The sequence below is a fragment of the Psilocybe cubensis genome, chromosome 5, assembly GCF_017499595.1.
Source record: "Psilocybe cubensis strain MGC-MH-2018 chromosome 5, whole genome shotgun sequence".
NCBI classification, from domain to species: domain Eukaryota; kingdom Fungi; phylum Basidiomycota; class Agaricomycetes; order Agaricales; family Agrocybaceae; genus Psilocybe; species Psilocybe cubensis.
The window spans coordinates 1,364,277-1,386,885 of record NC_063003.1 but is presented as its reverse complement, the minus strand read 5'-3'; the positions used below and the strand labels follow the sequence as shown (position 1 = coordinate 1,386,885).

Here is a 22,609-nt window from a genome sequence, read left to right as displayed (position 1 = left end):
TTGGCATTTTGTTTATGCCGTTCTCGCCCCGGTATGTCTGTCCACGCGGTTCGTAATGTATTTTGGGGTATTCTCTGAATAGATTATAGTTGGTTGGTCAATCAAGGCCGTGACGATGAGGCTTTGACGGTCCTCAGCAACGCTCGAAGACTTCCCCCTACCTCTGACCTTGTCCAAATCGAATTCTTGTGGGTATCAAGCTTGTAGGGCGTTTATGACTTGTTAACATGTTCGTATTCCGGGCAACAGGGAAATTCGGGCGCAATATTTGTTCGAGAAAGAAACATCTGAACTGAAGTTCCCCCAATTCCAAGACGGAAGCTGGAGTTCTAACTTCAAACTCGGACTCTATGACTACTTCAGTCTTCTCCGTGACAGAAGTGGGTCAACTGTTTTTGATCGACTAATAAAGGATTCTAATTTCAATCAACCAGACCTGCTTTACCGCGTTGCCGTGGGCACATTGTAGGTCCATTTACTTTCAAATACTACGAAAGCTAAAAAAAAAAACAGGACCATGTTCTTCCAGCAGTGGAGTAAGTTGTTAGGTTGGTTTTTGAACGAACGTTGTTTGACGAGCATGAAACAGCCGGTGTCAACGCTATTCTGTATTACGCCCCGACGATCTTCCAAGAACTCGGTCAACAAGGAAATGCCAACTCCCTTCTCGCTACGGGTGTTGTTGGAATCGCGTAAATAATCAACTTTAATGCGCTCATTCATTAATTGACTATTGGTATTCAGCATGTTTTTGGCTACCATTCCTGCAGTCCTTTGGGTCGACAAAGTTGGGCGCAAACCTGTTCTGATTTCTGGTGCCTTTATTATGGCTGGGTAAGTCCCTCGTCCTTTAGGTTTTCTATCAGTTATATATATCTTATTTCTTCTATACTTTAGTTGCCATATAATCGTTGCCATCTTAACTGGTCTCTTCCATACTGATTGGCCAGCGTGCGTAAAGATTTTTTGCTTGTGGATACAGTTGACTGATTATTTCACAGCCATGTTGGTAAGCATATGAGAAGACACACCTTTGGACACCTTTAACTTTTGGACCTTAGCTCCTGGATGGGTTGCTTGTGTCTTCGTTTGGATCTTCGCTATGGGTACGCTATCTTACTTGTATTCTCCACCCCTACAACTGATCGATACTTTCATTACATAGCATTTGGCTACAGCTGGGGTAAGTGATTACTCATTCATTATCTGTGCATGATAGTGACACCAAAAAGGACCCTGTGCATGGATTCTTGTTGCCGAGGTCTGTTTTACCTTTTCTTTCTGGTATATGTCTGCTGCTCACCTGAAACCAAGATTTGGCCTCTTAGTGTCCGAGGAAAAGGGCTGTCCATTTCTGCCTCTTCTAACTGGGTATGTCGAAAATACTCTTCAGAATTTTTTAAGACTTACATGGGTGTAGATGAATAACTTTATTGGTCAGTATACCGATAATCCTGCCCATACGCACACTGACACAGAATGATCCGGTATTTCTTGTAGTTGGTCAAGTAAGATGCATGCAGTCACAAAATAAGCATCGAAATTCTGACATCCTTCTGCCCAGGTAACCCCTTCTATGCTCACGCATATATCCTTCGGCACTTTCATATTCTTCGGAGTACGCGATCAAATATTTATCAGATTCCTTTCGATTACTCAAATTCTTATTCACAGGCTTTCTCCTTCCTTGGAGGTCTCTTCGTTCTTTTCTTCGTTCCCGAAACCAAGGGTCAGTTCAACACTTCGTTACTGATAATTATTGATCATGTATCTCTCTCTAGGTCTTACTTTGGAGGAAATGGACGACGTATTTGGGGCTACCGAGAGCATGGCTGCCGCCGACCAAGCGCGCCAGGCCGCCATCTTGCGCCGACTTGGCCTTTTCAACGATGTAGAGAAGGAGGGACTCAGAAAGAGCGATGAAGAGTCTCACGAAGTCGTCACCAAACAAGAGTAAGATTGTTCTTGAATTTTTTTAGCGGTTTAGCTTTTTTTTGTTTGCGTTCTCTACTTTCCCGTTTCAACACTTACAGTACAAAATCGGCAGTACGAGCAGTGTATGTATCATGTATGTAAATGTAGCCTAACGCGTTTCGAATTTACGATTTTAAAAGAGAAAGGAAAAAACGAATTGAAAGTCTGGATCAGAGCTAGGCGCTGCCTAGGAGAAGCCGCAGCGGGAGAGGCCGGAGTGACCGTAACGCGATGGCAGTATACGTGACACGCCCTTGGACTGTCATCTCCAAGTCGTCTCGTCAATAATATTTCTCCCAAAAGCCATGTTCAAGACCGCTGTCCGTGCTGCTCGTCCAGCCGCCCTGGCGGGTCGCGCTCTCACCAAGCCATCCACATCCACCCTGCGCGCTTTCTCCACCAGCGTTCGCGTCCAATCTGGACCCCCACCCCCTCAGTTGTATGGTGAAGGTGCCAAACCCGGTACAGTCCCTACCGATATTGAACAGGCCACCGGTCTCGAGCGTCTGCAACTTCTCGGAGAGCTTGAAGGAATCAATGTCTTTGATGACAGCCCTCTGGACTCCTCCCGCATTGGTACTAAAGCTAACCCCGTTCTCGTCCCCTCCTTTGTACGTGACCGACATACATTGTTCATATTGTAACCCGCCTAATACTAACCGCTTTTGTTCTTGTATTTTGTATTTTTTGTTTCGTTTCTAGGACGTTGAACGCATCATCGGATGCACGGGTGTTCCTGCCGACTCTCATGACATCCTCTGGTTCAACCTGAAGAAGGACAAGTTGGGCCGTTGCACGGAGTGCGGCTCAGGTACGCGTCTTGGTTTATCTTCCTACCGGCTTATCTGGATCTTACAATGTGACCCGCAGTTTACAAGCTTGACTTCCAGGGTGAAGAGCACCACGATGAACACCACCATTAAAATATGGATGTTGATGGGTGCTGAATTAACAATTCGATAGAGACGGACCAGTAGCCTGGGTCGGAGGCAAGATAATTATATCCAACTCTCCTGAAGTTGATATCGCACATGTAGACTTTCTCAATTCGCTCGAGTATTATTGCATTTCTTTGCATTGGCATTATTTGACCTCTTCTGTCATAACTCGTAGCGCAGTCTGCGCACAAACAATCGTCTTCCATCGGATCCTACTTAAAAAGCAAACAGGTTGAAGATTACGTTTGTGAAATCTCCCCGAGTGACCATTTCCAACGCCCACGTAACGTAATGGCGCTGTACCATCAAAGCCTCTGGATTACTTGGGCAACAAATGTCCTATCGTGTACTATTCAATTCGGTTTTTTGACTGTAACAAACGGACGTCTTAGCAAATATCTCTGTCTTTCTTGAGCTACAGAGCAATGATATGCCCCATCTGATCGTTAGGTTCGTTTACGTTCTTGATCCCAAAATTTTTATCTGCTTACCTTGAATTTACACTACAACTTGATCCTTCTCGGGACGGTTGCGACCGCCGTTGGCCTAGTTAAGTGTCTACTGAACATTTGTTATCTCCCCGTGCAATGAACATATATACGGCAACGAGGTCAGAAGATATACATTCGCCAGTTTATGACCATGACGTTTCCCTTCACCCGTGGAAATTGATTAGCTAGCTGCCTTCTAAAAATGACTGGGAGAAAGTGATTTTGTGGGCTGGTAGTTATCCTCAGTTATGACTCCAAGAGTTGTGTGCTTATAATCCTTATAACCTAGACAACAAGATGAATCTCGAATTTTTGGTACAGATAGTATGCATGTTGACCATGACGATTTGTGGTTTCTTTATTTGGATTCGAATGACTTTGCGGATGGAGTTCTGTCTTTGGCGCTTCCGAGTCCCCAGACGAGGACTTAAACACGACCACATGGTTCTGCATACGACCTCCGAGTTTGATACTCAGTACGTCTTCCTTAACTAAACATAGTATCTGTGTGTCCGAACCCGTTGACACTTTCTGGTGTAGTCGAGTGTAAAACAACAAGACCTCTGACTCAAGCTTCTGTCAGTCATGGGGCATACGTTCATAGAGAACTCGCTATAACTTTCTCGGGGCTGAAGAGCAGTGTCTGAAATTTCGATTGCCATGCGCTTTGGTTTTCAATAAACTCCATTGGTGGGTATACACCCCCCAGCGGGGAACTAACAAAATGCTTAGAATGTTTACAAGGTGGCCTCAATACGCTCATAACCCGGTAGCCGAAGGTGGCTGTCACATCCTTCCCAGACCAGCGGTGTGAGAAAACTAGTGGAGCGAAAACGGCATGACAACAGCTGGTGAACTCAAAGAGTAACCTGGCTCTCAAGTCAAAGTGGTGTCTGCTTTGCCATTGATTCCGGGAAAATATTACTACTGATCTCAATATGGTTGAGTTGGTTTAGGTGTGGTGTTCTTCTTGTGTTTCAAAATAAACGACGTCTATCGAAGAGATTAGTTGAAATTGTTGATTATATGCAGTTCCTGTAAATCCTCGACTGCTATAGAAATAGGTCCTGCAATGTTTTATTATAAGCCTCTACGTATGGTGAGTCGCGACAATGGAGCATTGATGCCCGAGGGTTAATCTATGTTAATCTGCGTTAATAGACTTGATTGCGATCAGGTACGACAGGGTACGACGGGAGGTCTAAATACCTATCAGCGGTGTCTTTAGGGTGCCGTATTTGACCCTGGGATGACAACCGATAGCAACTAGGTAGCAACCCGTTATGCTCAAGTTATTATACTTGTGTCAGATGCGGACAATATTTTTTGCTATTACATAGTCCGTCCTACTTCAAGGGCTCAGCCAGTGGTTGACTCTGTAATTTTTTGAAACTGCAGAATACATTTCCCATTCTTTAAAGAACTTTTACTGTTAGATTTGAGCAGTTATTGCATATCACCATTAAACTCGTAATAATTGGTGTGCATCTCTGGTTGCTACCTTACCCATATGCTCCTGATCGATGATCTCCTCAGCTCTCACAACCAAAGGTCATGAGCAACAGTAACGATCATCTTGTGCCAGTTCTATCTGTCCTCCATGTTCAAGGTAATTGATCATGAAGTCGGTTGTGCGAGGTGAAAAATACCAGAAAACCAATGCAGAAATTTAAATCAAGTCCTCGCGCGGTCTCACTACTAGTAATGTCTACCTAAACAAGTAAACATGGCTTGATACGAGGTTGTATACCAACCATCATCAGTGAAATTTCGTTTATGTGAAATATTCTCATCCGTCTTCTTTTTGGAACTTCCAAAGGGGCTCGCTTTACCTCTGAAATCGCTTGAGCGAAGAAACTATCCAAGACTCGGCCCTTGTAATCCTATGTTGGCAAAGCAACTCGCGGAAATATATCGGTCTCGGGTGGGGGCCTTGATTGGAGAGAACAACCGGGACTAGGCACTCCTGTTGATTCACTATTAAATGAGCCTAATGCAATTATACGAAAACTACTTCCCTTTGTTTCTCTTTTCTAGGTTCAGTGAACCTTTAGACACTTGTGTCGCTGACGGCTCGTTCATTTTTGCCTCTTCTACCAACTTTTGACCAGGTGTCTATCTTTTCCATTTCATTCTTTTCTTATTCTTGGGCCTACCTGCTGCACACATTCTTTGCTCCTTAATCCGAATTTCTGAACACATCAAAAATGCTTTTGACTTCCAAGTTTGCTCTGTTAGCGTGCTCTGTCCTTGCTGCTTCAGTTGATCAAGCCTTCGCACGTGAAAGGTGGCTCGAGAGGGATGGACGTGCTGTCTACTTGTATCCACGGAGATTTGGTCAAGAACAGCCTGCTGTCCTTGAAAAAATCAGAACCGCATGCCCTGGAGAAGTTTGCGGTGTATTAGCTGGCCAAGCAGTGACTCCTTTGCTCGCCGCTCAGCCTGAGTGTTCCCAACAGGATCACGCAGATGCAATCATCGGTACGCCATCGCCTATATTGATAAAAAATGTCCGCTAAATGCCTTGTAGATGCCAGTAAGCAATTCGATGCCGCCACTCAAGAACTCATGATTGCCGCTGCCGTTGAATACCGTCAAGTCGAGAAGAATACTCCTCCGGTAATGATAAATATTGGTATACTTTGTTCTGTTTCTGATCCGATATGGGTAGGATTTCACGACAAATCCACCCACCAACCGAAACTCTGTTTTCTGTCAGAAGGCCCCCAAGAACCCTCAGCTCAACGGTCTTGTTCAAGCTCAGGATCCTGCGAACGACCCCAACATATTCTTCGACCCTGCAAAGAAGGCGTCGGTCCGTAAAGGCACTCAAGCCAATACTTCGCCTTTCAACGGTGCTGTTGCTCAGTAAGTTCATTAATTAATCCGTTAAATTGATTTTAGATCCTAACCTGTAGCGAAGGCCTTCTCCCGAAACTCCTGTAGAGACACCCCAGGAGACGGAACCAATCTTGATTGAGACACCGAGTGCGACTGATTGCGCTGCCGTAAGTGCAGTACTAGTTGGATTATTTCTGCGCCGATAAATAATCACGTCCTCTACAGTCCACTGTCACCGTCACCGTCACTGCTGCTGCTACTGCTACTGCATCAGATCCTGCTGTCACCGTCATTGTGGGGGATGATGCTGCCACGGCTGCTCCTCCCGCAGCTACTACCCCTGCCACTGCTCCTGCTGGCGCCGACTTTGGTAGCTGTACTGTTCCGGAAATTGAATTCGCTGCTGGCTTTGACAACCGAAAGGAGACCAGCTTCCAGCCCACTGACAAGCGTAAGATCTTTGCTGTAACTTTCTATCAGATGCTGATAAGTTGTTTTAGAATCTTTCAACCATGGTTCCGCTCAAAATATTGCGATTATCACTCGTGCGTCTCTGCCGCCCATATGTTGTTACAATGACTCATTTCTTCTCTCAGGATTCATCTGCGATACTTTGACGAACAGCTGCAAGGCTAACCAGGCTGCTAAAGACCTCTGTGCTCAGGCTCAAACAGCTGCCCTTGCCGCTGCATCTCAGACAGGCGCGCAGGCTGATGCCTTCAATGCCGCGTTTGGGATCACAACCGTAAATGCATTTCTTTTAGTTTTGCTTCTACTTTTGATGACAATGTGAAATCCCTCAGACATTTAGCACAGTTGCTGTCATTGACAACCAAGGAAGAGTAGTTTCTGCTGGAGCTGCCCCTGTTGCCCCTGTTGCATCTGTCGTATCTCAGACCCCACCTGCTAGCACCCCTGCTGTCTCCTCCGGCATTGGTAGCTTTGGTAAATGTTCTGTCCCTGAGATCGAATTTGCTGCGGGTTTCGACAACAGAAAAGAAACCAGCTTCCAACCTGTTGACAAAGGTAAATAACCAGTTTGCTTCGTTAGGTCTTGGAAGTTAATTATATTCTAGCTTCGTTCAACCATGGATCTGCTCAGAACATCGACATCATCACCCGTGAGCTGTCTCTTCGGTCTAACCGATAATTTTTACTAACAATTCAATTTAGAGTTCATCTGTGATACTTTGACCAACTCTTGTGCCGCAGACGCAACTGCCAAGGCAACCTGCAAGACTGCCCAAAGCGCTGCATCCGCCGCCACCAAGGGAAGCGGTGCACAGGCAGACGCTTTCAATCAAGTCTTCGGAATCACCACCGTGCGTGCCTATGCGATTGTAACTATTTATCGTGCTAATATCTTCCGTAGAACTTTGCCTCTGTTCAGCAAATTGATAACCAAGGTAGAGTTGTTGGAGCTGTTCAGGCTCCTGCCGCTCCTGCCACCACCACCGCTGCTGCCCCTACTACCGCTGCTGCTCCGGTGGCGACTGCCACACAAGCTTCCAACGTTTCGGGCAATCTTCAAACCTTCCAGGGTGCTCTTGGAAACGTCGTAGCTCCTGTCGTGACAGCGGCTGGTAACGGACAGTTCCAAGTGGCAGGTAACGCTTCCTTCAACAACGTCAGGAATGCCGTTGTGCGCTCTTGGTAGGTCCATTCAGGAACTCAAATTTTGCGGCGCTGAAATTTATTGTATAACAGTGATGTTCAAAATAACCAGTGCGCAAATGCTGCCAACGCTTCGGGAAACAAGAATGGTTTCACTGTATCTGCTTGCAACGCTCAGCAAGCTCAGTGCATCGCTGCTGCTGGCAACTAATAGTTGGGGCTCCCAACAGACATTTTGACCCACGTTAGACCATGATGATATTCACCAGTACTGTAGCATAGCATTTCATTTGTTCGCGTTTATTTCCATCAATCTATTGCGCATTAGGCCCCTAACAGATAAGTTGCGAACAATAGTGGCGAACTGACCTTGCCGTAAGTTTTTAACTTGATCTAACGAGGTATTATTGCATGTCAGATGAACCTTGGGTGAAACTGGCATCATGAGGATCGTGAGAGTTAAAAGAAAATGATGACAGAAATTTAGTATTTATGTAATCTCTGTTCCATGGCACAGGTTCAATAATGCCACAAGCTCTCACTCATGGCAAAAACGCGTCACATATATAACGGTACACTTTTCGATTTCCTTATACTAAATAATTAAGCATGATGATTGGTCTACTCCAAGGAAATGTGTACGTGCAGTTAGTGGTATCAAGCCGATATGTTGAAACTTGAATGACCATTCACAGGATCTGGAACTTTAATCATTGGACTTCGTGCCCTTTCCCTAGGTTTCCCGGTCGCAGACTCCGAGTCTAGCTTACCTTAAGGCCGGCTAATGTTATTGTTCTATCCGTTGTTCCGTTTCCGCAGCACATCAAGAGCCAAGCACGATAGTACATTGTAGTACATGGCTTGGACATCTGACAACTTCTCGACTTTCGCATGCGCACCCTTTTGCATTAAACATCGCCACGTTCAATGAACCAATTACCGAATGATGGAGGATGAGTTGTCACCGTTCCACCCGGGCGTTGTTAGCGATAAATATTGCAACTCGCAGGACAGTAGTTCGTCAAGTCCTTGCTTGCTTTGGGCATTTGATTGGTCTTATACTCAAACCTATCTGGGAATATGCATTCGCACCAGCAAACTGCAGGGTCAGAATCGACATATGATATAATCTTTGCAGGAGGTTCGTCTTTGACAAGACATGATATCCAACTCGTTGATGCCAACCATCCTTTGGAAACACACCAGGAGGGGCATCAGCCTGCATCACAGCTGGCCGTCTTGCCGAGGCTGACCCTAGCCTAAAGATTCTGGTATGTCAACTAATTTTCGAAATAGTGATGAAACTCAGGAAGGCGCTTAGATTGTGGAATCCGGTCCACACGTCAAAGGAATGGAAGACTGTGTTCAACCTGCCCGATATTTTAGCAACTTCGCTCAGGTCAAGGAAACTTTCACCTTCCACATTGGCAGGTCTAGCCCATCTCTTCTCGGTAGATCACCCATTGTGCCGACCGGGCATGCTGTGGGAGGTGGCTCGAGTGTCAATTGCAAGTTAGATATCAATGTGCTAATTTATTTTGGTTCTAATATCTCATCCTAGTCATGGTATACACTCGAGGAGCGGCATCTGACTACGATGACTGGGAAACTGAATACGGAAACAAAGGCTGGGGATCAAAGTATTTGATTCCTCTGTTAAAAAAGGTGTGGAAGGGTATTCTTAACAGGCACCCTTGTTAATTCGAATTCAATCAAGGCGGAAACACACCAACCAAATACGCTGAATTCCACACATGGAAGTTCAGGCCCGCTAAAAGTTTCATTCGCGCCAGATTTAGTAAATGTCGGAGAGAACTTTTTGGAAGTTGCAGCCGCCTTTGATCAGGAGCGCACCATCACAGACGACACCAATACATTTACTAGCTGTGATCAGTACGGAGTGAGTGTATCCAGGGTGGTGAAAAGAGGTCATACTTATTTGCATCTCTTATTCAGCGAGTGCAAAGGTACCTTCATTGTGTTCAGGTTAAGTGACTATTACATCTGACTTATAAGATCAGGTATATTGACCTCAAGACGGGACGAAGGTCTGACACTGCACACCACTACATATACAACCAAGAGGGCAATAAAAACCTTGCAATTTTGGACAGACACAAAGTTACACGCGTCGTTTTGGAGTAAGTGGTCATTCCAACTATAAAGCATACATGATTTCGTTAATTAAGTCGATTCAGAGATGGCCGGGCAGTTGGCGTAGAATATTTTAATGAATCCAAGGGAACAGAATCTCCTTTGCTCATCGCTCGAGCATCTCGTCTAGTCGTAGTTTCAGCAGGAGCTTTCGGTTCACCAGCAATTCTCGAGAGATCTGGGATTGGTGGAGAGGCGGTATTGAACAAAGCTGGTATAGACCTTGTTGTGGACCTCCCTGGCGTCGGAGAGAACTATATGGGTAAGCTAGTCAGACAATGATTTTGACATCTCAAAACAAGCTCATGTACACATCTATTTAGACCACAACGTCATCTTTCTTCCTTTTGTCGCAACAGAGGACGCGGACACTATGGATCAAATTTTCCGAGGAAGCACCGAAGAAATCAAAGGTACGTCCATTTGTTCTCTAAAGTCAGTTAACCTTTAATTCGGTTCAGATTACGAAACGCAATGGTTGAAAGATGGAAGTGGTTTGTTATCGCACAAGTAGGTGCTTGCTTACAAGATTCAGCGGATTCACCTCATCAACCTCACCAGTGGACTTGATGCTGTGGTCAGGATGCGCCCAAGCAAAGAGGAGCTTGCCGAAATCTCACCTGAGTTCGACTATCGATGGCAATCTTATTTCGCTAAAGCTGACCATCACGACAAACCTGTCATTTTAATGGCTCCACTTGCTGCGTATGTTATAATGACCGCATATCGAACGAGCAAAGCCTGACCAGCAACCTCCGTTGTCAGCTACTGTGGTGTCAACCCTGAAGTTCCACGCGGGAAGTATTACAGCATTGGCTATTACTTGGTAATTACATATTCATCAATTTGAGGTAGCTTAATCCATCTGACATATTGTTCGGTTTACAAGGGTTATCCATCATCAGTTGGTAGCGTCCATGTCACTTCTAAGGATGCAAAAACTCCGTTAGATTTTCATCCTGGGTTTCTCGACGAGTATGTTTCCAGCCGTTCGAAAAGTAAACATAAGCGTAGCCTTACCAATTGCTCAAGTCCGTCAGATCTTGTTTCCCTTCGATGGGGGTACAAAAAGGCTCGTGAACTTGGCCGCCGGCTCAAATACTACGCAGGGGATCTAGTTGTCGGACATCCAATTTTCAAAGAAAATAGTAATGCCCGAACCATACAACCGGCATCTCCTGTCAATGTTTCTGCTCCCATTATCGTTTATTCGAAAGAAGATGACGCTGCCATCGACGAATATCATAGACGAAACGGTGCGTTTCCAGTCATAGTAATTTTACTGCCCTATATTTATTTATTTATCTCGACAATCACATAATAGTTGAGACCGCCTGGCACTCGGTACGAAAAACTGACCTCATACGTCCTTTATGCATCGGTTGACACTCGAGTAACAGATTGGCACATGTGCTTGTTAGAATATGACGACTCGGATACGCCGTATACATAGATTAACTACTTCATCCGTTTCTTTCATCACGTGTATCGTGCTCCCCCATTTCCTTTGTTTTCTCTTTGATTCATACCTCAGTTCGTTCCACGATACGTACTGAGGTATGCTTAAAGTTTATTCATTAAACATTCATTATTTACTTATTACATCACTTCGTAGATCGAGCTTCACGCTCGTTACTTAGGTAGATACTGCAACTCAGTTCGTTCCACGATACGTACTGAGATCGAGCTTCACGCTCGTTACTTAGATTCTGACAGGTTATGGGCCCCGCCTAGCGCGATTTTAACCCTGATCTACAACGAAACGAACTCGTATCAACTGCGTACCCTCCGAGTGTCCGCAATTCAATCGCGATCTCAAGATCAGACCTGATCGACACATATCCCACAGCTGTCAAGCAGCTGGTACCCGAAAATGGCTACTTCGGACACCTCCAAATGCCCAGTTCTCACTGGCGCTGAGAACTTCCAGATCTGGAAACTCAGAATATCCGCCAAACTCAAACGAGAGAAAGTCTTTGATGTCACCATCACTCCAAAACCCCCAATCACATCTGATTCAACATCGCTCAACCTAGCCCAAGCAGCCGCTCAAGCCGCTCGAAGCTCAGCAGATGCCAAACCAGACGATACACAGCTTCAGGCAGCCGCTGTTGCAGCCGAAAATGCTGCTCGAGCAGCTGCTGCTGGCCTGACAACTATTTTCGGAGATTCGTGGGAGATACGCGATGCAAAGGCTCACGGAATCATCACCGACCACATATCTGATCGACTGGTACTGGACACAGCATCGGAAACAACTGCATTCGCATTGTTCTCTAAGCTCATCAACATGCACGAAAACACCAACGTTGGAGTAAGCGCATTCTACACGTTTGTCGGCATGGTTAGTCAGAAATGGGACGGAGACGTATCAACGATCCAAGACCACATATCATCGATTTCATCAGCGGATGCCAAACTGACTGCAATGAAGAAGCCATTCGATTCGGAATTTCTCGCATTCCTTTTACTCCACTCATTACCCGACGATCAAATGTGGCAAACCTTCAAGTCAACCGTCCTAAACTCATTGCCAAAGGATTCAAAGCTTTCTTTTGCTGAAATATCCAACCGCCTCGCTTCCGAAGCAACTCGAATTCAAGGATCAACCAATGCCGAGTCAGCGTTGAACGCTCGATCAAAAGCGTCAAAAACAAAGACTCCCAAACACTGCGACATTCATCCAGATTCGACGTCACACAGCACAAAGGAGTGCTTTGCTAAGAAGCGAATGGATAGAGAAAAGGCAAAGGCAGCATCCACATCACTTTCAAAGGGGAAGAAAAAGGAGTCTGGACACAAGGCTAAGCATGAATCTGCCGTCTCATCAGATGACGACGATGAATCGGATACTGAGGCAATGGACAAAGCCCAATTCTCGGGTTTGGCATACACATCTAGTAATCCTACTCCCATGTCCGTAAATAGAGCATTGAAAACACGCATTCAAGCCTACCTTGCAGCAAATGAGACTAGAGACACATTACACGATATTCTTCTTGATTCGGGTGCATCGACACACATGACTCCATGTCGTGAGTGGTTTGATCCCAGTACATTCCAAACACTAGACCCGCCAAAACCAATTCAATTTGGCGACAAATCTTTTGTAAACGCTACTGGAATCGGATCAATAACCCTCTGTGATACTATCCGAGGAAAGAACATCGAAACTAAATTAAGCAATGTGCTGTTTATACCATCTTTTAAACTCACACTCATATCGGTTCGCAAGCTCGATAAGAAAGGATGTTACTCAGTCTTCAAGAATGGGAAATGTACAGTCAAACTGTCAAAAGGTCGTAAATCCATTCTTCAAGGATCGGATAAGGATGGACTATATCAACTGGATGCAAAACCACGAGACTACACCAATCCCGAATTCGCACTCAGCTCTATTGATATAAACATTCTACATCGCCGAATGGGACACATATCAATGGAAAGGCTGAAAAAGATGGTGTCAGATGGCCACATCGTCAACATTGACAAAGTAACTGGAATTCCCAAACTATGCGAGCCTTGCATACTCGCAAAGATGAAAAAGCCATTCTTCAAATCCCATGAAGGAGAACGAGCCTCAAAACCACTCCAAATAATTCACTCCGACGTGGGAGGTCCTGTCAAACCCCAAGATCGACATGGATACAAATACTGGATCACACTCATCGACGATCACAGTCGATATCCTTGGATTTATTTCATGAAGAAAAAGAGCGAAGCACTCGGAATCTACAAACAATGGCGCTCAGATGTTCAAGCTCAATTCGGCGAAGAGATTGGGCAAATAATCTTCTCACCAAACTTTGTTTCATTCTTCCAAATTGACGGCGGCGGTGAATACTTATCAAAAGAATTCAAAAAGGAACTTGCCAGTACAGGAGTCACCTACCGCATAACAGCGCCGGATACACCAGAACAGAATGGAATATCTGAAAGGATGAACCAAACACTGGTAAACCTAGCAACAGCAATGATTGAAGATTCAAATGTACCAATGTCTTTTTGGACCGACGCAATGCTCACTGCGGCGTTCATCATGGCACGAGCACCCGCTGCCGGACTTTCTGGAGGAATACCCTATGAGAAACTTTTTAAGGTGAAAGTGGACATATCATGGCTCCGACCGTTTGGATGTGTCGCCTATGCGCTAATACCCAAAAGCAAACGAAAAGGAAAATTCTCGTCGAAAGGAATAAAATCCTTGCTACTTGGCTACACAACAGGGCGAAAGGCATACCGCCTTCTTAACATTGCAACTCGAAAAGTATTTCACTGTCGGCACGTTCGCTTTGATGAGAACAACGACAATCCCATTGATCTAAGTTCATATGACACACCAAACACCCCAAACAAATCACACGACATCCTACAAAATAAATCCGAAATCCTACGACACACAGATGCTCCAAATTTGCCTCCTTCTACCGATCTTGAATTGGACGACTTAAATAACATGGAAGGCAGTGGATCTAACGACGAGTGGGAGGACATGGCTGAAACAGTCATGCGCAGTATTGCGTCAGTGGGAGCTAAAACACAACAAGAAGACGCACCTGCAGACATTCCAGCAGCAACCGCCGTAAATGATCCACCACCAAAAATAACAAGACCGAGAAAGACCTATACACCTGACCCAAGCTCAGTGGGAGCTAGCCGACCTCGACGAAACCCCTTACCAAACAGACCCAACAATGATTATTACCGTGCAAAGAAATTGCAGGACACTCACCGTGCAAACACTAAAACTTTAAGATCCAAAACCGCAACACAATCCGAGCAATCAAGAGATAGTGGAAATGTCGAGAGGAAAAACTGGCCAGTTGTCGAGGAAGAAGAATCGGACTCGGGGATTACGGACGAATCACCACCAAACAATGCCAGTCCAAATTTGGAAGTCGACCCTAACCCTGAATCAAGGGCCGATCACACAAACCCTGATGACGTAGATCATGAAGACATCTACTTCGCTGGTGTTGCAAGTACTGGCCCACATGCTCGCGAGATCATAACAAATGCGATTGATGCACTCAACGGACCAAATGGACATCACTGGAGAGCAGCGCTAACTGAAGAACTCCAAAGTCTCAACGACAACCATGTGTACGAAATTGTACAGACTCCAAAGCACGTCAAACCCATCACGTCAAAAATGGTTCCGCGAGTCAAATACGATGCAAATGGAAACGTCGAACGATATAAAATTCGTATAGTTGCACGTGGTTTCTCACAAAAGGAAGGGATTGACTACAAGGAAGTATTTGCACCAGTAGCAAATCTTGAATCAATCCGAATCATCCTTGCATTGGCAGCCAAATATGACTTAGAGCTCGATCAAATGGATGTGGCGACAGCGTATTTAAATGGAGAACTCGAAGAAGAGCTGTACATGCACCCGCCTGCTGGAGTAGAGATTCCGAAAGGACATTGCTGGCGACTTCGACGATCATTATACGGCCTAAAGCAAGCGGGAAGGACATGGAACCACACGCTGGACAAGAAACTTAGAGAACTCGGATTTATACGATTAAATGCTGAAACATGTCTCTATGTGTTCAAAGGCAAAAAGGGCGAAGTTTGTTTCTTAGTGGTCTACGTCGACGATTTCCTCCTTGCAGCAAACTCACGCCCATTCATGAACAGTATAAAATCAAAACTTTCGGAAACTTTCAAAATGCGAGACTTGGGATTAGCCACGTACATTCTGGGAATTCAAATCACACGAAATCGAAAGGCCAGAACAATATCTTTATCCCAAAGTCAATACATCAAGACTGTGGTCGAAAGATGTGGCATGTCTAACTCGAAATCGATCTATACTCCAATGGCACCCAACTTACACCTCACATCAGACAGCCCCGACGGCAACAATGAAACAGTTTACGAGATGAACATTGACGGAAAACAAGTCACATATGCAAGCGTAGTTGGATCGCTAATGTATGCCATGATGGGAACCCGACCAGACCTTGCTTACACAGTGGGAGTTTTGGGAAGATTCAGCGCAAACCCAAAAGCACATCACTGGGTAGCTGCAAAACGTGTCCTACGATACTTATCAGCAACGGCCGACATGACACTCGAATTTGATGGAAATGACGTCTCAATGGATATGGACTTCAAAGGCGATTTCAATTTTCACGGGTTTTCCGACGCTGACTGGTCCGGCGACACAGACACCTCAAAGTCAACATCCGGTTTCGTATTTATTACCTCCAGAGCTGCAATCGGTTGGGGAAGCAAACGACAAAGCATGGTCGCTCTCTCGTCCACAGAATCAGAATACATCGGATTATGCCATGCCGGACAACATCTGGCGTGGTTGCGATCTTTCTTCGAGGATATCGGACACCAGCAGTCCAGTCCCACAGAATTATTCTGCGATAATCAAGCTGCAATCATTCTCACCAAAGACGCACAGTTTCGCGCACGTACCAAACACATTCAACGGAAATACCACTATCTACGAGACGACATCGTTGGAAAGGGTCAAGCGATAGTACGATTCGTTCCCACAGAAGATAATGTCGCTGACATTTTTACCAAATCCTTATCTCACGATAAACACTGGAAATTCTGCAACATCATGGGATTACGCCCTCACACGAGTGGGAGTGTTAGAATATGACGACTCGGATACGCCGTATACATAGATTAACTACTTCATCCGTTTCTTTCATCACGTGTATCGTGCTCCCCCATTTCCTTTGTTTTCTCTTTGATTCATACCTCAGTTCGTTCCACGATACGTACTGAGGTATGCTTAAAGTTTATTCATTAAACATTCATTATTTACTTATTACATCACTTCGTAGATCGAGCTTCACGCTCGTTACTTAGGTAGATACTGCAACTCAGTTCGTTCCACGATACGTACTGAGATCGAGCTTCACGCTCGTTACTTAGATTCTGACAGTGCTATGAAACCCAGAGACCAGAAGGGGGTAGTGGATGAACGATTGAATGTGTACGGAATCCATGGCCTCAAAGTTGCGGGTGCGTTAAATCCGCCTTTCAATTGGAATAATCTCTGACAGAAAAAGCAGACTGTAGCATTGCACCTGGAAATATTGGTGCTAATATGTACAACACAGCTATTGCAATTGGAGAGAAGGCCGCTGTTATCATTGCACAAGACCTTGGGATTACAAGCGTGACAGAAATATAGTGCAACCTAGTCGATCAACGGACACGACTCAAAGATGCGCATACAATCCATGTATTGTTAAATGAAAAAGAGCGAGTTGGATACTTTCGACAATCTTTCATCCTAGATACTTTTCCCGAAGTAATATCCACTCCATTGTATTTCAGTTTCAAAGGCATAACAAAACAAAGATAATATGTGTTCAAGCCAAACACATTTCATCCTATTTAGAGATTGTCCATAAAATCTTCAATCTTAGCTCGCTTAACCCTTTTGTCCGTAATGAAGAAAGGTGCTGGTAAAGTTGGGTTACTTGCTTGATCAGGAACTCCAAGTATCATGTGCGCCAGAGCACGTCCACACAGCCATGCATGTACCATGCCTTCACCACTATATCCAGCAGATATCCATTCTCCAGAATGGGATAAAGGGAATGACTCTGCATTCGAAGTTAACCGTGTGCTCTCTGGTCGTTGAGGCTCCGGACGCCCTGAAACAGACAAAGGCACACGTCCAACCCAAGGGTTTGCATCGGCCGATATTGCAACAATGCCCGTCCATAGCGCCTTTACGCGACCTTTCTGCCACTCAGAGCCAGAAGGATCGTTAACTTTACCGTCAGCTTCTTCTCCCCAATGCTGGCCAAAGTACATCGGAAGGGCGCCACTTAAATAGGCTTCGACAGCGAAATCAGTATGTTCATCATCTGCAACCCCAACAGCGGCCATCAAGGCTGCTTCGCTACTTCCGCCAATAGTGAGGCCACCTCCAAACATAAACTCCCCTGCGGTCGGCAATATTGCAGCACTATGAGGGTTCCCATTGTCATCGGAGGATAGTATGGCAGTTTGAGAAGATGGGGCAGGTAAAAACTGGGTGAGATAGTCGTACGCATAATCGACATGACCAGGGTAGAATACGAATGCACGTTGGCCAGTCCAATCCAGCGCGCCTAAAGGGTTGATATTATCAACATTGTCTGTTACATGGAGCCCCTTTCCTGGCCTTTGAGTCGACATGTGGGCTTTAATGGGCACGATCTTTCTCCGAAGCCCAGGGAGGAGGTGCGACGACCAAGCGTTTGTGGCATGAATGATATGTCGTGCCTGTATTTTCCCCTTTGGCGTAGTTACAACATACTTTCCATTCTCAGTCGAAATTTCCGTACATGGAGTGTGTGAGTATAACCTGAAGCTAATACGCGTTATAATCCAGGTCAATAAATACAGTCCAGTGTTCAAGTTCTTAACCCACTTACTTTGGAAATCGATCCAGAAGTTTTGAAAGAATTCCAGTGACAAGGCGGTATGGATGGATGGATGCTCCAGGCTTTGAAATCAGTCCAATAATAGAGGTAGCAAGTTGAAGTTTCTATAACGAAGATTTCCTTACAACCAAAGGGCTTTAAATACTGGTATAAATCCTTTACCTCTATAGTCTCGCGATCGTCAGTAGACCCAAATTGCGCAGCTATTTCTGGAGGCACCTCCTTCATGAACCTTTCTAACTCGCCTTTTGCGTTGGCGAAAAAACTAGACTGTATGAAGGCATCATAGTTGTCCACGGTCCTAGCTTGAGATTCGTTTAACAACCCTGCTTCTTTTGCAACATCGAGCAAGGTCGTAATATGGGCCAAACGAAACTGGATTATCTGCAGCGCGACAGCAGCACCATGATGTTTCTTTAGACCAAAATATTCATTATAAATGATGGGCGAAGCATGCCCCCCGTTTCTGATGGGCAGAAGTTTCGCTTTAGCTGGTCCACTACAGATCTATCCACTCACCTCCCAGTTGCTCCTGAGCATACATCTCTTGCCTCCAGCATCAAAACGTTGAGTCTCCCAGTGGTATCGCCAGATTGGGAGTCTTTATGCTCCAAAAGAGCTTTGGCAATGGAAGTTCCTGTGATACCGCTTCCAATAATAACAACGTCAACTTCCTGTAGTAAATCAGAGTCCTTTCCGTGATTTGCGATAGGGGATGCTGGAATTGTCCAGTATGGAATAGAACTGTTGGGACGTGGTATGCCTGGAGATTCAGAAATACGACTTGAAACAACTTCAAAGTCATTTAAGAGAGACTTGAACGTCTGTAGAGCCATGCGCAACGTCGAAACCATCGCTCCCATGACTATAATCGTCAGATGATAGCAGATGTCAAATGTTAAATGGTGTTCGAATGTGGTTTCTGCAGGCGCCCAAAATTTGGTGGATGTGATCGTCCAAGATTAGTATGGTTGGACAAGTTAGTAGTTTAGAGCCATGCACATAACAAAGACTCGTGCCAGCAACAATCAATAGGATTGACCTTGCCGAAGGCAAACATCATAACATAAACCTCAAGTCCTCGGAGGACATTTATAATGTAGACACACAGTTTAGGCGGAGTATAATCATTTGTTGTTGGTTTCATTCTCCGATTCGATTCCAGCTGAGCTGCTGTCACTGAAGACGTAACCATTTATTTCCAATTTGTAATACTTAGAGAACCATGATGATGTCAACGTCCAACAATCGTAAATTGTCAACCTTTGAACTTTCTTGTCTTAATGTCACTCCCACGGCTCGATGCTTGGACTCTTTCCCTGTGCGATTGCACTTGATTTTTGTGTCCATATCTTCAATTCAGTTCACCTAACGTCGTGAGAGTAATCCAACTGGGGTATCCCATGACGCCACTATGTATAGAAATGGTGCACTATCGAAACTCACTCAGCAGAATGTTCATGCTTCATGCTCGATGATTAGAGAGGATCTACATCGTCTTTTTTACCAACTATCTGTGCAATGCGAAAAGACGACGTAGAAGTTGAAGCTCAGGGCGCTGGGCCAAATGAAACTACTTCATTACTCTCAGATGTACCCATTACAACTCTTGATGAATTCCAAGCAATCGGCGCTCCTGTGGAAAGGGTACTGTAGTTTTCATAACTTTTTATGAGGTATTATTGTACTTATACACTCCAAGTCCTCTGTCCTTGGTCGTGAAGTGACCCTATTATCCGCAATTATGCTGAATATCGGTCAGATTACGGGGTAGGCCCTTTTACTGACAAAATCGCAAATTCGGTGCTGACGAACATTCTTTTATAGTTCTGGTATCTTTGCTGTACCTGGAGTCATCCTAAACTCAGTTGGCTCAGTCGGGGTTCTGTTGCTTTACTGGATATTAACGCCAATTTTCGCGTACGGTAAGTCGTTCTACTTGATGTAAAGACCTATAAATGACATTCAATACAGCTGGAATATCTTTATATAGCGAATTTGCAAGTATGTTTCCAAACAGATCTGGGGCCGAGGTTGTATATCTGGAGCAAGCGTACCCCAGACCCCGCTTTCTTGTTTCCACCGCATTCGCTGCCACCGCAATCCTGACTTCGTAAGTCAAAAAACAGAAAATTTTCATTAATGAATTTGATAAAGCAAGGTCATAGATTCAGTGCCTCGAATTCAATCGTATTTGCGCAATACACGTTATCTGCCTTCAATGTCCCGATCACAGCTCAAAACCAAACTGTCACCGCGTTAGCTATGATATTCGTGACTATTGCGTGTAAGGCGTTAACCCTTTGTGGCTTTAGTCTTGTATTTTTGTTAACATCTAACAAGTTGTCGCCTTTTCCACCAAATGGTCTCTACGGGTTGTCAACTTTCTTACAGTTTTCAAGGTTTTATCACTAGTTTTGTGAGCTTCCGCATACCATCCCCTCAGTTATCCTGGTCTGATGAAGCTTCTAGCATTGTTGCTACTGGACTGGCAGTATTGCTGGGGTTGACCCGAATTGAGGATCCCTATGCCAATTTCCACAACCTTTTTGAAGGCACTTCGTGGAATCCAAATTCACTTGCCACAGCATTTGTATGTGATACCCCCGACGGAAATAGATACCGGCATCAACTAATCCCTCTGATCGTTTTCAGGTGAAATCAAACCACGCATTTGTTGGTTACAACAATGCTTTCAATGTACTCGGCGAAGTTCGCAGCAAGGATCCTGTCAAAACTGTTCGCAGAGCCGGAATAATCTCTCTTTTATCGGTCTCTGTTTTGTTCTTATTTATAAATATTGCATACGTCGCAGCTGTTCCACAAGAAGACATACGAAACTCTGGGCAGCTCATTGCGGTGTTATTCTTTCAGCGTGTCTTTGGGACTACAGGTGCAAGAGTATTCCCATTATTTGTAGCGGCGAGTTGTTTTGGTAATATTGTAAGTTTGGCCTTTGTTTAGTGTACCAATTCATCTATATTAACCATACGTGATATAGATCGCAGTCGTAAGAGCCATCTATTGTCCAAATTTTGGGCATATCCAACCATTGTGTTATAGACGATTGGCCACACACGCGTAATTCGAGAGGTCGCCAGACAAGGCTTGTTGCCGTATCCTGGCGTCTTCACGTCTATAAGGCCTTTCGGGACGCCTCTTGGCCCTATAGCACTGAAAGGCCTTTTGACCGTCCTCGTAATTGTTGCTATACCTGCTAGAGATGCGTTTAATTTCGTGTTGGATCTGGCATCTTACCCATCCTTGGTGTGCATCGTAGAATTGTTTCATGACAATAAATCTGTCAGAAACCCCACTGACAGATTTTGGACAGGTTTTCAATTGCGCTCTGGCGTTAGGTCTATGGGCCCTCCGCCGACGCAGGGCGCTGGCCAACATAAAACCTCCCGCATTTCAGGCCAAAAATTCCATTGTCGCATTGTACCTCACCTCTTGCGTTTTGTTACTCTTAATGCCATGGTGTGTTCCGTTATTTTTTTGTTTTAAGATTACTCTGTTCATGTACTCTGTTGCTTTCCAGGGTACCACCGGAACCTGGCCATGCTGACGTTTCGTTTTGGTACGCCACGTAAGTAATTTTTCTCTTTTGACCTTGTATAGCCTGCATCCGCGGCTTCGGATTGGGGTTGATGTCGATCCTTTCACCTATAATTAGGTACTGTGTGGCGGGTATTGGCCTCCTTGGGGTAAGCGCCTTGTTCTTTTAATCCATTTTATGGGCTAATTTTTTAATTCAGTGTTGTGGCTTGTATTACTGGGTGTGGATCATTTTCTTACCCAGGTATTATGGGTATGAAATTATCGAAGAGGTTCAATACCATGCAGACGGTGCGAAGAATACTCGACTGGTAAGAAGGTATAAAACAGTGCATATTGTAGACGGAGAGCAACTATAGACGGAGCACTCTCATTAAACTCTGTTTTGCACCCTTACATACCCGTTTTCGGTCGCTCAAACCAGATACCTTCCGTAGATTTGGCTTGCATGTCAATACAATAGTTTTTATATGATTGTATTCCATCACTAATAAGCGGTAGGGAATAATTATATTTGAGCGGTGGAAGATCCCGATAGATGATACGACGAGAGATACTTAACTGTGCTATGATTACATGGCTTGGGTACTAACTTACAAAAATATATCATGATGGTGGAATAAAG

General features: G+C 44.8%; 5 protein-coding genes across 5 annotated transcripts; 4 read left to right on the top strand and 1 right to left on the bottom strand.

The window, feature by feature from the left end:
- Positions 1–2,279: 2,279 nt before the first annotated feature.
- JR316_0005915 (Cytochrome c oxidase subunit 4, mitochondrial) lies at positions 2,280–2,897 on the top strand (the record flags this gene model as incomplete). The annotated part of the gene is made up of 3 exons (XM_047891666.1): positions 2,280–2,585; positions 2,677–2,785; positions 2,845–2,897. 3 exons carry the CDS (start codon positions 2,280–2,282, stop codon positions 2,895–2,897), a joined length of 468 nt encoding a protein of 155 aa, XP_047749015.1.
- A 2,713-nt stretch (positions 2,898–5,610) lies between these two features.
- Positions 5,611–8,069, top strand: JR316_0005914 (uncharacterized protein; the record flags this gene model as incomplete). The annotated part of the gene is made up of 12 exons (XM_047891665.1): positions 5,611–5,884; positions 5,934–6,022; positions 6,075–6,271; positions 6,327–6,411; positions 6,470–6,695; positions 6,745–6,789; positions 6,841–6,989; positions 7,048–7,270; positions 7,321–7,365; positions 7,418–7,566; positions 7,617–7,897; positions 7,952–8,069. 12 exons carry the CDS (start codon positions 5,611–5,613, stop codon positions 8,067–8,069), a joined length of 1,881 nt encoding a protein of 626 aa, XP_047749014.1.
- A 1,352-nt stretch (positions 8,070–9,421) lies between these two features.
- Positions 9,422–11,652, top strand: JR316_0005913 (Alcohol oxidase 1; the record flags this gene model as incomplete). The annotated part of the gene is made up of 14 exons (XM_047891664.1): positions 9,422–9,498; positions 9,524–9,758; positions 9,815–9,825; positions 9,880–9,999; positions 10,057–10,274; positions 10,336–10,425; positions 10,474–10,522; positions 10,574–10,717; positions 10,778–10,838; positions 10,902–10,987; positions 11,045–11,268; positions 11,337–11,356; positions 11,547–11,569; positions 11,628–11,652. 14 exons carry the CDS (start codon positions 9,422–9,424, stop codon positions 11,650–11,652), a joined length of 1,383 nt encoding a protein of 460 aa, XP_047749013.1.
- Positions 11,653–17,386: 5,734 nt separating this feature from the next.
- On the bottom strand, positions 17,387–19,289 carry JR316_0005912 (uncharacterized protein; the record flags this gene model as incomplete). Its single annotated transcript, XM_047891663.1, has 4 exons — positions 17,387–18,353; positions 18,418–18,530; positions 18,589–18,892; positions 18,946–19,289. The coding sequence occupies 4 exons, from the start codon at positions 19,287–19,289 to the stop codon at positions 17,387–17,389; spliced, it is 1,728 nt and encodes a 575-aa protein (XP_047749012.1).
- Positions 19,290–19,947: 658 nt separating this feature from the next.
- JR316_0005911 (High-affinity methionine permease) lies at positions 19,948–22,361 on the top strand (the record flags this gene model as incomplete). The annotated part of the gene is made up of 14 exons (XM_047891662.1): positions 19,948–20,073; positions 20,129–20,196; positions 20,254–20,351; positions 20,401–20,539; positions 20,595–20,713; positions 20,770–20,845; positions 20,899–21,019; positions 21,082–21,327; positions 21,490–21,693; positions 21,761–21,906; positions 21,968–22,015; positions 22,103–22,133; positions 22,185–22,295; positions 22,344–22,361. 14 exons carry the CDS (start codon positions 19,948–19,950, stop codon positions 22,359–22,361), a joined length of 1,551 nt encoding a protein of 516 aa, XP_047749011.1.
- Between the last annotated feature and the right edge of the window lie 248 nt (positions 22,362–22,609).